Genomic DNA, 13,401 nt, shown 5'->3' on the forward strand with positions numbered 1-13,401 from the left:
TTGTGTCCCCTCCCCACACTCTGCAGGCTTTGTAGTGGGTCAGGCCGGTTTCCTGCAGTCCCTGCTAATGTTGGTCGTTGCCTACATTATCATTAGCTTGACCGTGCTGTCAGTGTGTGCCATTTCAACCAATGGTGCCGTGAAGGGAGGAGGAGCCTACTGTATCCTTCCAAAATGGCGCCCGCTTCATGGATCTCCCCCTCGGGATGGTTTGGTCAGCTGCATTTTGTCTGCTCCCACCTTTAATTGCTCCGACCAAGAATGTGAAAGTGTATTGGAGATGGGTTTTGGAATAATAGGTATTTGCTCGGTGCTCCTTCTGCAGCTCCGGGACAGTTGGCGTCCTCCATGCCAACTTCAGATGCTAAAAGGCCACCTGTCATCAGGGGCTGGGCAGTATCTCCGCACCCCACCCCACATGCCAAGCCCCAATAGCCCCAGGAACAAGTTTAAATCTGTTCCAAATTTATGTAAATCTCATCCAAAAACCTGATGAAAGGCCCGAAACATCAACTCTCCTGCTCCTCAGATGCTGTCTGACCAGCGCTCTCTCACTACCCTGATCTCCAGCATCTGCAGTCCTGACGTTCTCTGAAAACCAATCCACCTGTCCCAAATTTTAGAGGTTGGAATAGTTTGAGGATTTTAAAAATGTGTTGCTGGAAAAGCGCAGCAGGTCAGGCAGCATCCAAGGAGAAGGAGAATCGGCGTTTCGGGCATAAGCCCTTCTTCCGGAAGATTCTTCTTCTCCTTGGATGCTGCCTGACCTGCTGCGCTTTTCCAGCAACACATTTTTAAGCTCTGATCTCGAGCATCTGCAGTCCTCACTTACTCATAGTTTGAGGATTGATAAGACCCTAATTGTTGAAGCTTTTTCTACCTTGCCAGGGAGGCCTTCAGTGGTTAGCACTGCCAAGGGACCTGGGTTCGATTTCCCACTCTCGGGTAACTGTCTGTGTGGAGTTTGCACATTCTCCCTGTGTCTGCGTGGGTTTCCTCCCACAGTCCAAAGATGTGCAGGTTAGGGTGGATTGGGAATTCAAATTATTTTTTTCTTTTCAAAAAAAATCAAAAATCTGGAATTAAGCATCTAATGACCACAAATCCATTGTCAATTTGTTGGGTCAGTTTGTTAATCACACCCTTTTGGGAGGGGAATCTGCAATTTTTACCTGCTCTGGCCTACCCGTGACTCCAGACCTAGTGATGTGGTTACTCTGGATTACCCTCTGGGCAATTAGGGATGGGCAGTAAATTGTGGGCCTAGCCATTGTCCTGTGAATGAATTAAAAGAAATAATAGGCGGGGCGGGGGGGAGCGGAGAACCTACTGTGGTCTGCCATTTTGTTTTGAAAAAAAATTAATTGATGTGAAATATTAACTGCTCTCGTGCTCTTCCACCCCGCCGGTCACTCATTGTGGTACAACCCACTAAATTTCCTTTACGAGTGGCTACAGTTATGATCAGCCGTACACTGGGCCCGGAGTTTGGTGGGAGCATCGGTCTGATGTTTTTCCTGGCCAATGTCTGTTCCTGTGCGGTCTACATCCTAGGCTTGGTGGAGGCCGTTTTGGATGTGTTTGGAGAGGTCCCCAATGCAGGTGAGTCAACCCACCCTCCTCCCTTCCCCCCCCCCCCCCCCCCCCCCTCTTCTCTTCCCCCGCCCACCTCCCCCCCCCCCCCCTCCCCCCAAAAGAAAAGGTTGGTTGTCTGAGTCTGATGTCTAACAACTTTTTAAACTTTGGTGCTAGGGGTTCTGGGGTTCAAAATCTTTTTCAACATTAAATGGGGCAGCACAGTGGCTCAGTGGTTAGCACTGCTGCCTCAGTGCGAGGGACCTGGGTTTGATTTTACCCTCTGGTGACTGTGTGTGGAGTCCTCCCATTCTCCCCGTGTCTGCGTGGGTTTCCTCCCACAACCCGAAGATGTGCAGGTCAGGGTGGGTTGGCCACGTTAAATTGCCCCATAGTGTTCAGGGATATGTAGGTTAGGTGCATTGGTCAAGGGGAATGTCAAGTAATGGGGTTGGGAATGGGTCGGTGTGGGCCCGTTGGGCCGAAGGGCCTGTTTCCATACTGTAGGGATACTATGATAATTTGGGGCAGGACTGAACCGTTAATTGTCTAATTCAAGTGCTATTTTCCTGCACTTCCCCATATCCCCTTTTTTGACTTTTTTTTTTAAAAACTATTTTTTTAAATATTGAAATAGAAGCTCCTATCCACCAGGCTGCTGTCTGTGGGATTTTGCTCTGCACTTGTTGGGTTGCCAGGTTTCCTGTATTTATAACCAGTGGCGCCACTGTATGTTTTGGTGGGGAAAGCCTAGTCAGTGCCTTCAGGAAAAGCACCGTTTTAACCTGGGCTATCCCTAGACCTTTTATTGACCTGTCTTGCTTGGTTATGGTGCGTGACTCGTCTGTGATACGGGAATGAGTTCCATCACTGGCGACGATGCTTAAAAAAATGACCAGAATCTAATTGGACTCCACTCCATCTGCCAGTCCTCAGATGAAGACTGATTTGGGGATGCTGGTGTTGGACTGGGATGGACAAAGGTTAAAAATCACACAACGCCAGGTTATAGTCCAACAGGTTTATTTGGAAGCACTAGCTTTTGGAGCGCTGCTCCTTTATCAGATAGCTGTCATCACAACCACCTGTTGAAGGAGCAGCTCAACAAATGTGCACATGTAACAGGGTCTTGGACTGGGTCTAAAAAATAACCAAAGATTTCTGAACAGGGGAGCACTTAAAAACATGGAACCGAGGGTGAAAAAAAGTCAGCAAATCAGACTGGAGTGGCAACACCATATAGAACCTTAGTCCCTCAGCACATGGAGCATGTTGAAGGGATGATGCTTTTGGAGGTTGCTATCCAAATACACACATTTGTTTTGATTTCCACCAGGTGATGAAGGGATACAGGGGCTGGGAAATCTGCGCTTTTTTTTGTTTTTTGTTTTTTTTTTGTCCCAGTTCTTCATAACCTACTTCTTATTTTGTGGAAGCTACAGATTACAAACATAATTCTTTGGAAACAAGAATTTTGAGATTTGCTTTCTCTCCAGGTGGAGGAGATTATGGGTGTTTTTTTTTTAAGATTAGATTCCCTACAGTGTGGAAACAGGCCCTTCGACTCAATACCAACCCTCCGAAGAGTAACCCACCTAGACCCATTGCCCTAACCTGTATTTACTCTCTGACTAATGCATCTAACACTATGGACAATTTAGCATGGCCAATTCACCTGAGCTGTGCATCTTTGGACTGTGGGAGGAAACCGGAGCACCCGGAGGGAACCCACGCAGACACTGGGAGAATGTGCAAACTCCACACGGACAATTGCCCGAGGCTGGAATCGAACCCGGGTCCCTGGCGCTGAGGCTGCAGCACTGCCCACTGAGCCACTACGCTGTCATATTGCTGAGAGATTTTGCAGGAGGGTGGAGGAAGAAACTCCAACAAAAGCAAAGTTTGTTTCCTTTCTCAAGCTGGTATTCTTGCATTTTGGTTCTGATGGCTTCAACTGCATCTCTGACCTCTACGTTGCCTCCTTTTGGGCCAGTGTCTCTAATATTAAAGGAAGCTATGTGGACTCTTGCTCCCCCTGATGGCAATGGTCTGCACTGCGGGAAGTAGGTGGGAAAAGGGGGATGCTGCTCTCCATGGTAGCAAAGCAGCTTTGAGGGGCTGAATGGCCTACTCCTCCTAGACTAGGGTTGATCCTAGTGGCAAAATTTGACGGGGTGATCTGATTGCTTAAGCTAAAGGTATCGTCTGACTTCCAACAGGGTTATAGTCCGACAGGTTTATTTGAAATAATGAGCCCTTTCGGAGCGCTGCTCCTTAGGGAGGTGTTAGGTATAGAGTCATACAGCACAGAAACAGATCCTTCGGTCCAACGCATCAGTGCTGACCGTAATCCCAAACTAGACCAGTCCTGTTTGCATGTGGTTATCCTGTATCCCTTTTGCTATTCATGTACTTATCCAAATGTCTTTTAAATGTCGTAACTGTCCCAGCATCCTCCCCTTCCTCTGGAAGGTCACTGCACAGACGCACCACTTATTTTAAAAATAGTTGTCCCTTAAGTCCCCTTTCAAACCATTTGCCTCTGGTCTTGAACTCCCCCCACCCTGGGGCAAAAATCTTTGCTATTTACCTTATCCATGCCCCTTGTGACCTTGTAAACCTCTAAAAGATTACCCCTCGATCTCCTACGCTCCAGAGAGGAAAATTTCAGCCTCTCCCTCTAAATCAAACCCTTCGTTTCCAGCAACATTCTAGTAAATCTTCTCTGAACTCACTCCTTCAGTTTAATAACAGGGTGACCAGAACTGGACACGGTGCTCCAGGAGACACCTCGCTTCACCAGTTTCCTGTACGTGTCCCAATTTCTATTCTCAATGATCTGAACAATGAAGGCAAGAGTGCCCGACAGTATAAAGGATTGACAACTGATGAGCCGGTTTCTGAGTGAGGAACCCCAAAGGACGGGGCAATTATAAAACTTGGTGATTGGCCATATTGGAGAATACGGACAAATATACCTCTTTAGAAATTTCAGTCAAATGGCTGATCCATTTTTCTTTCTGTAAGAGAAGACTTGATCAATTACTATCTAGTTGAATGCAGGGACGTCTGTGTCCCCATTCCTCCCCGGGGGAAGAAGCGAGGAGGGTTGGTGGGCCAGTATGGGTGCAGATGGGCTGTTGGCCTCCACCTTGTATCATTCCCCACCCCCCCCCCCCTCCACAATAAGGGGACAGTGGCCAATGGAGGCTAAGTAGTCTGTGGTATGAATGTGGTGCTATTTTTCACTGAATGTTGGCAGGGGTGTGTTGGTGGGCTTGTTTCTTTGGTCCGTTCCTAAATAACCACTTGCCCCCCCTCCTCTTGTCTTACCACCCTCTCCCTGACCGTGGTCCAGCAGATGCCCAGTCCAGTGGCATTCACGTGCTCCCACAGAACTACCTGTACGATGTCCTGTATGCCTCCAGCATCCTGCTGCTCTGTCTCCTGGTGTGTCTAGTTGGAGCTCAAATCTATGCCAAGACCAGCTTCCTGATTTTTCTGGTGGTCCACGTTGTCCTGCTCACCATCATGGTCAGCTTCTTCGTGGTGAGCCCCAAGACCATGGTCATTGTGAGGCAGGTGGGGAACGAGAGCCAGTCCATCTACACCAACTACACCGGCTTCAGTATGGCCACGCTGCGGGAAAACCTCTGGGGTAAGTCCACACGGGTTCTCGTACCTGCTGTTGCGTGAGATTGTGGTCATAGTCATAGAGATGTACAGCATGGCAACAGACCCTTCGGTCCAACTCGTCCAGGTATCCTAACCTCCTCTACCCCCACTTGCCAGCACTTGGCTCATATCCCTCTAACTCCTTCCTATCCATCGACCCAATCCAGATGCCTTTTAAATGCTGTAATTGTACCAGCCTCCTCCACTTCGACAGCTCGTTCCATACACACACCACCCTCTGTGAAAGTTGCCCCTTAGGTCTGTTTTATACCTTCCCCCCTCGCCCTAGACCTATGCCCTCTAGTTCTGGACTCCATGACCCCAGGGAAAATACTTTGTCTATTTACCCTATCCATGTCCCTCATGATTTTATAAACCTCTCAGGTCACCCCTCCATCTCCATGGAAAACAACCCAACCTGTTCAACTTCTCCCTATAACTAAGACCTCTGACCCTGACTACATCCTTGTAAATCTTTTCTGAGCCCTTTCAGGTTTCACAGCATCCTTCCAATAGGAACCTGAAAGAGTTAATGCTGTAGACTGTTAAGCTCCACCCCATCTTGTCATAATCATGGGAAGAAAGAAGTCTTTTTATCTCATGGAAATTGCAGAAACCTAGAGTATGGAAGCCACCTTATCCCTGTAACCCTGCATCTGCTGTGGCTGACCCACCTAGCCTGGACACTATGGGACAACTTAGCACAGCCAATCCACCCTAACCTGCACGTCTTTGGACTGTGGGAGGAAACCCACGCAGGCACACGTGAGAATGTGCAAACTCCAGAGGGTGGGATCAAACCCAGGTCCCCGACGCTGTGAGGCAGCGGCGCTAACCACTGAGCTGACCCAATTATATACTGGCAATGGAGGCAGTCCAGAGAAGGTTCATTAGTTTAATCTCTGGTACAGAGGGATTGTTATGAGGAGAGGTTGAATGAGTTGGACTTGTACTCATTGCAGTTAAGGAAAGGTGAGAGATCGCTTTGGATTCACAGGAGACTTGTCAGAGCAGATACAGTGAGGTTGTTCCCCACTTCTCTTCCACCACTCTCCTCTTCCACCCCCCCCCACCCCCCCAAACCTTGTGCAAGAGTCTGGGACCAGAGGGTGATCCTTCTGGGATAAAGGTTGGGGGTGTAGACCTCACCTTGAGAGAAGTAAATCTGTAGATTTCTTTGCTGCCGTCATTGAGAATATTCAAGGCTGCGATACTTTTTTATATCAGGAAGGGGAGCGAGGGTTGTGATGGAGGGAAATAGGAGTTGAGGATTATCTGATAGTCCAGTCTCATTGGTCCAACTCTCCTCCTTGTCTTGTGGTCTTTACAGGATACGTGGTAGTCAGGTTTAAGGTGGGGGGTGGGGAGGGGGAGGGAGGTGGCTAGCTTAAAAGGGACCTAAGGGGCAACTTTTTCACGCAGAGGGTGGTACATGTATGGAACGAGGTGACAGAGGAAGTGGTGGAGGCTGGTACAATGACAGCATTAAAAGGCATCTGGATGGGTATGTGAACAGGAAGGGGTTAGAGGGATATGGGCCGGGTGCTGGGAAATGGGGCTAGATGATTTTAGGATATCACCTGATTGGCACCAAAGCGCCTTTTTTTTTTCAGCTCTCCAACTCACTTGGAATATCTTGGGTCAGTTTGGTGCTACCTGTGCTCCTTGTGGTGTTAGTGAGGTGGGGAAAGACCTCCACATGTAGGAGCAGTGAAGATTATCTTTGAAGAGCTAGTATTTAATTGCCAGTTACACTATGCCAGAGTCATGTGAGAGACATCAGTTATATTTAAGAGTAAATATACATTCTCATTAGTGGTGTGGACGAAGACTTGACCAATTTTGGATCTCTTGTGATTTTATCTACCAGTGTATACAATTTAGCCACTCCCGCCCCCCCCCCACCCCACTGCAAGCATCAGCCTTTCCTACAGTCACCTAGCGTCCATTAACTCCTCTTCCAGGAATTAAACTCTCTCTCTCTCGTACAATTCTCTCTTGTATGTTGTAACAAACGACCAACCCCAACTTTCTAAATGGTAACCAGGTGATTTTGTTCCTCTCCACCCCTCCAGGCCTGGGAGAAGGTGTTTGAGGCTTTGAGGCCTACCCTATGGTGTAGCCTGGGAATAAATTATCTTTGTGTCCCAGTTTAGTGGGCAGGGGAATGGGGGCAAGAACACGTTGGGAAGGGGTGGAAAGGGAATGAGATGGTGTGTGTATCTCTGGAGTAATGTGTTTTTTTTTATTATTTTTGTTTTTCCAGATAATTATTCTGTGGATTACACCACCAAATACATGATGACCTTTGCGACAGTGTTTGCTGTCATGTTTAATGGTTGTACTGGTATCATGGCTGGTTCTAACATGTCTGGTAATGCTCTCTCTTTCTTTTTTAAAATTTCCCCCCCACCCCCCCTATCCCAGGGCCAATACCTACCCCCCTGCTGTGGGACAGGCCTCATACAGATACTGGCATTTGAACAAAAACTCAGGATTCACTCCCTAAGGGGTGTGGGTGATGGAGTGTGTTCAAATCCCAGCACACCAACTAGGGCGAATTTGAGTGCTAATCTAGAATAAAATATTTGACTTTTTGTTTACATCAGTTGAACCACCTCCAGACCAGCCTTTTATTATCTGCAAACATCTGAATTATGCAAAACACTGACCAACAGGTTCAAGAACTGCTTCTTCCCTGCTGTTATCACACTTCTAAGGGGCCTCTCATTAGAGTTGCTGTTTTCCTGCACTTCCTCTGTAGCTGTAACACTATATATTCTGCATTCTGTTCCATTGCCCTTGTACTTGCATAACATGTGATTTTTACCTGGATAGTAAGTAAAACAATACTTTTCACTGTATCTCGGTAAATGTGCCAATCAATCAAAACTCACCCTTTTTTTTTTCTATATATCATAGAATCCCTACACACACCATTTCATTCCCTTTCCACCCCTTCCCAGCACATTGCTCTCTTCCTCCCACCAAGCCCACTAAACTGGGACACTGAGATAATCCACTCCCAGGCTGCACCATAAGATAGGCCTCAAGTCTACACTGACCCTCTGAAGAGTAAACCACGCAGACCCATTTCCCCCCATTACTCTATTACCCCAGATTTACCCTGACTAATGCACCTAACCTACACTCCCCTGAACACTATGGGGCAATTTAGTGCAGTCACACCACCCTAACCTGCACATCTTTGGACTGTGGGAGGAAACCACAGCAACCTGGACGAAACCCATACAGACACAGGGAGAATGTAAGCTCCACACAGGGTCGAGTTGAACCCAGGTCCCTGGCACTGAGAGGCAGCAGTGCTAACCACTGAGCCACCATGCCTCCCAGATCTGTGGATAAGCATTACCAGTTTTATTTGTTTCAGGTCCTGCAGCATCCTTGTGATCACGGACGGACTGACTGACTATTACTATCCTAGTGTTTCCCTCGTAAAATTATTTCACGGGATGAGGTGATTGCTGGCTGAGCCCAGCAGTTCTTGCCCATCCCTAATTGCCCAAAGGACAGTTTAAGAGTCAACTGCATTACTGTGGGTCTGGAGTCATGTGTAGGCCTGAACAGGTAAGGATAGTGAGTTTCCTTCCCTAAGGGACATGGAAAAACCCATCTGGTTCACTAACAATCAGCAATGGATTCATGGTCATCATTAGACTCTTTAATTTCAGATTTTATTTTTGAAATTGAATTCAAACGCCATGGTGGGATTTGAACCAGGGTCCCCAGAACACTAGCTGAGTTTTTGGGTTAACAGTCCAGCAATAATACCACTGGGCCAGCACATCTCCTCCTTGTGTGGCAAACACTGGGTGCACCAACTGGATTAGGCCATTCAGCCCCCTGACCGTGTTCTGCTATTCACTCAGATCGTGGTTAACCATCCATCTCGACCCTATCTTCCCGCACTCTTAAAGAGGGACGGATGTAGGCCATTCGGCCTGCTGTCAGCTTTTATATCTCCTGATGTCTGGAACTCTAGACCTGTCTCAAACACACACTGTATGACTGAGCCTCAATCGGCCCAATTCTAGAACCGGGGCAAATGTATTCTGTTTGAAGAAATTTCTCTTCACATCTGTCCCAAATGTCGCTTTATGTTCTGCAACAGTGTCCCTGCTGTTTTTTGCCCCCCTCGGTGAACAGCACCTTCCAAACCTGCGACCACACCCCCTGGGTTTCCCCCATTGCTGGGGATACCCTTGTGCCCTATAGAACTGTCCAATTGTGATAGGCTAGCTCCCCAACGCAACCTCTGGGCAGTTGGGGACGGGCAATAAATGTTAGCCCAGCCAGCGACATCAACATCTGTGTTTTGAGAAAGTGGTAAGGGCTGTGCACACACTTAGTCGGGTTAAGACCGTCTGGCCTCTTAAAAATGGCGGACCACGGCCCGGGGAGTTCTGCTGATGGCCGTTTCTCATTCCAGGAGACTTGAAAAACCCGAGCTACGCAATTCCCAAAGGCACGGTCATCGCTGTCATCTACACCTTCCTGGTCTACCTACTGCTCTGCTTCCTCGTGAGCTTTACCTGCGACAGGTGAGTCCCAGTCAAGCCCATCCTGGGCCTTCTGTGGGGGGGTCCCTTGGGAGAATGTGCGCCAAACTGCAGGGGTGGGGAGGGGCAAGTGAGGAGGATGTCATGGAGCTGTCGAGGACCACTGGAATGTGAGGCAGGGGCAAGGAGATGGGGACTGGAAGGTGGAGGTTCCCATCATGCTTTGCCAGGGACGTGATGGGAGGGGAAAAAATGGCCAACTTTTGGGCATTGCTGGTTAGGCTGCCCTCTGAGAAGGTGGGGCTGAGCCGCCATCTTGAACCACTGCAGTCCCATGTGCCATAGGGCCCCTCCCACGGCAGCATTAGGGAGGGTGTTACATGATTCGGACCCAGTGATACTGGAGGAATGACTGATGCATTTCCACCTCTGGTTGGGGAGGAGGACCTGCAGGGGTGGTGTTCCCCTATGCTTACACTCGCCCTTCTCGATGGTAGAGGTCATGCCCTTCATAGGTGGTGTAGCTCTTTGTTCCCAGACCCCTATCCGAATGATACAGGAACCAAAGCAGTGCCCCCTGTAGCCAGTAGGAAGCTGATCCATACTTCCCCCCCTCCCCCTCCTCTAGCAAATGTTGTGTTAAACTGGTACGTTTGAAATCTTAGAAGCAGAACGTGGGTTCAATGTGAAAGAGTTTGGATTTAGGGGTGAGGAGCAGCTCTGGATTGGGGAAATTGGAACTCTTCTTTTGAGAAGATTGAGTAAAATCTTGTCTGTATCATGAGGGGGGGGTCAATCAAGGAGGAGGCACAGTGGCTCAGTGGTTAGCACTGCTGCCTCAGCACCAGGGACTTGAGTTTGATCCCATCCTCCAGTGTCTGTCTGTGTGGAGTTTGCACATTCTCCCCGTGTCTGTGTGGGTTTCCTCCGGGTGCTCCAGTTTCCTCCCACAATCCAAAGGTGTGCAGGTTAGGGTGGATTGGCCATGCTAAATTGTCCTGTAATGTCCAGGGGTGTGCAGGTTAGGGTCGGCCATGGGGAAGGAGGAGGGGGGGGCGTTGGGGCCAAATGGCCTGCTTCCACCCTGCTAGCATTCTACAGAAAGCTGCAGAGTGCAAGGGCAAGGATTTGAGGGGGTTAACCCTTTAATGCAACCCTGGGTTATGTAACTGATCCTTTCTTTTTCTTTTCTTCGCCCCCCCCCCCCCACGCTGCGTCAGGATGCTGCTGAAAGGAGATTACATGTTTTTCCGTCAGATCAACATCTGGCCCCCGTTTGTGGTTATTGGTGTGTACGCGGCATCGCTGTCTGCTTCGATGAGTACCCTGATTGGTGCCTCAAGGATTCTCCATGCCCTGGCCTGCGATGAACTTTTTGGTGAGTTATCCAGCCACTGGTTAAAAAGCAGCGGTGTTACCGAGTAACCCTGGCCCTCTCTGTGCTGGAATGGGACTATTTGGCACCACTCATTACTTTGGCGCTGAGCTGTTTTGGTGCCAATACATATAGATAACCATCGTGTGAAAAGTTTGGTTTGTCTCTCTCTTGCTTAGAATGTTTTCAGCTATTTCTGGTATGGGCTCTACAAGAAAATAGAAAGATAATTGTATTACAGCTTTCCAATGTGAAAACAGAGGGGCTTAAGTATCATCAAGGCAGTAAATGACTATTAACAATTGTTAAATGAGAAAATAATTACAAAATGAGATTTGAATCTACAGCAGGTCATTACAGCTTTGACTATCAACTCTTGCTAGTTGAGAAAACTACATTGGGTCATCCTCTCTAAGTAGGGAGTGGCACAATGGCTCAGTGGTTAGCACTGTTGCCTCGCAGCGTCAGAGACAGCCCCCAGCCCTGTCCCTGTACCTCAGATCCTCCAACCCTTGCAATGTCCTTGTAAATCTTTTTCCCCTAAAGGGACCTACGGGGCAACTTTGTCACGCAGAGGGTGGTACGTGTATGGAATGAGCTGGAAGTAGTGGAGGCTGGTACAATTGCAACATTTAAAAGGCATCTGGATGGGTGTATGAATAGGGAGGGCTTAGAGGGATATGGGCCGGGTTGCTGGCAGGTGGGATTAAGTTAGGTTAGGATATCTGGTCAGCATGGGCGGGTTCGACCGAAGGGTCTGTTTCTCTGCTGTATGACTCTACAGCCTTGTGTTGCTCTCCACCATTTGGAGTGTGTGTAAATGTTGTTGTTGGTTGAGGTAGAAACCATTCTCCATATCTGTCAGAGGGCTGGCTTGGAACCCTTCTCCTGAGGCAGAGGTCCCAGGGCCATCAGCAGTGGAACAGGCCAGGAATACTGCTATCTTGGGATAATGAGGTGGTGGTGTGTGATGACCCCTCGGGGTGGACCTGTGGGAGCAGGGGTTAGCGAGGTCTCCACAGGAGATGGTGCCTCAGAAGGCTGCAGAATTCCAGCTGCTAACCAGTTTGGTTTGGTTTTGTAATACAGGTGTAATACTGGCCCCTGCGAAGAAGACATCTAAGACAGGAAACCCCTGGGTCGCAGTGCTCTACACCTGGTTAATGGTTCAGGTAAGAACAGTACCACCTCGGTTATGAAATGTTCACCTGTTTTTAAGAACTCTGTGGGACCACTCTGTCCACCCACCTTACCCTGGGCTGTCATCTGACTTCCCTCCTGCATGGCTTAGTTAATGTTAGTTTTGTGTCGGTGTTCCCATGGTGACTGCTGAAGGCCTCCATTGGCGCATTGTCTTGGTGGAACATTCCAGACCCTAATCCCACTCGCTGTTTGAGGGCCATTGTTTGTTTCTGTCTCCATGTTTTTGTTGGAAATCTGACTCCTCTTTATTTATTTTCTCTCCCCTCCCCCCCCCCCCCCCCCCCTTCTGTTCCCACTAGTTGGAGTGGTTTCTCCTGACCTCCCATGTAGGCCCCGATCTAACCTCCCGATCCTTGCTCCAGCCGCCATCACTCCCCCTCGGCATTTTGTGTGGCACCCTTGGCTAATCCTCCCCTTTCCTTACCTGCTGTCAAGGGGGGGGTGGGGGAAAAGATGTGGTGTTTTTTTTTTTTTAGCATTTGTCCCAAGATAATGATGAAGGCCTACTCCATACCCCCAACCCCGGCCAATAATGAGAAGTGCCGACAGACTGGTGTTAACTCGAAGACATTGTCCTCAAGGCGTGAAAGAAAGTTCCTGGAATTCTGGCAGCATCTGGAGAAAGTGTGTTAGGCCCTGCAGCTCCGTAAAAGCGGCCTGGTGTGTCAACAGTCTCTCTGCCAATGGCCTCCCCTCCACTGAATTAGGAGATGGGTTTGGTTGAGGGGAGCTCTTTGATTTGAGGTGTTCCCTCAATCCTGTGAATGCTCACCCCCCTCCACTCCAAATTCCCTTGGGGGGTGAATGTGGGGTTGATTGCTTTATTCACTCACTGGATGTGGCCATCGCTGGCTAGGCCCAGCATTTATCACCCATCCCTAATCGCCCCAGGCAGTGGTTAAGAGTCAACCCCTTTGCTGTGGGTCTGGAGTTGCGTGAAGGCCTGACTGGGTCAGGACAGCAGTTACCTTCCCTGAAGGGGCACCAGACAGGGTTTTCTGACAATGGATTCATGCTCATTTCAGATTTTTAAAAAAATTTGAATTCCAGTCC

General features: G+C 48.8%; 1 protein-coding gene across 4 annotated transcripts in view; it reads left to right on the top strand.

The window, feature by feature from the left end:
• The window catches only part of slc12a9 (solute carrier family 12 member 9), a 37,590-nt gene that overhangs the window by 15,884 nt on the left and 8,305 nt on the right, over positions 1-13,401 (top strand). For 2 of the 4 annotated variants that reach the window (XM_043683551.2, XM_087982793.1), the window contains exons 2-8: positions 27-161; positions 1,459-1,602; positions 4,934-5,233; positions 7,517-7,624; positions 9,701-9,812; positions 10,991-11,148; positions 12,235-12,317. In XM_043683551.2, the coding sequence (XP_043539486.2) occupies positions 27-161; positions 1,459-1,602; positions 4,934-5,233; positions 7,517-7,624; positions 9,701-9,812; positions 10,991-11,148; positions 12,235-12,317 (1,040 nt within the window). The remainder of the gene's footprint in view (positions 1-26; positions 162-1,458; positions 1,603-4,933; positions 5,234-7,516; positions 7,625-9,700; positions 9,813-10,990; positions 11,149-12,234; positions 12,318-13,401) is intronic. The other 2 variants (XM_043683553.2, XM_087982792.1) reach the window with 2 other exon arrangements.

The sequence above is a fragment of the Chiloscyllium plagiosum genome, unplaced genomic scaffold, assembly GCF_037043375.1.
Source record: "Chiloscyllium plagiosum isolate Xiang-an unplaced genomic scaffold, Cpla_swu_hap1 HiC_scaffold_44, whole genome shotgun sequence".
NCBI lineage: Eukaryota > Metazoa > Chordata > Chondrichthyes > Orectolobiformes > Hemiscylliidae > Chiloscyllium > Chiloscyllium plagiosum.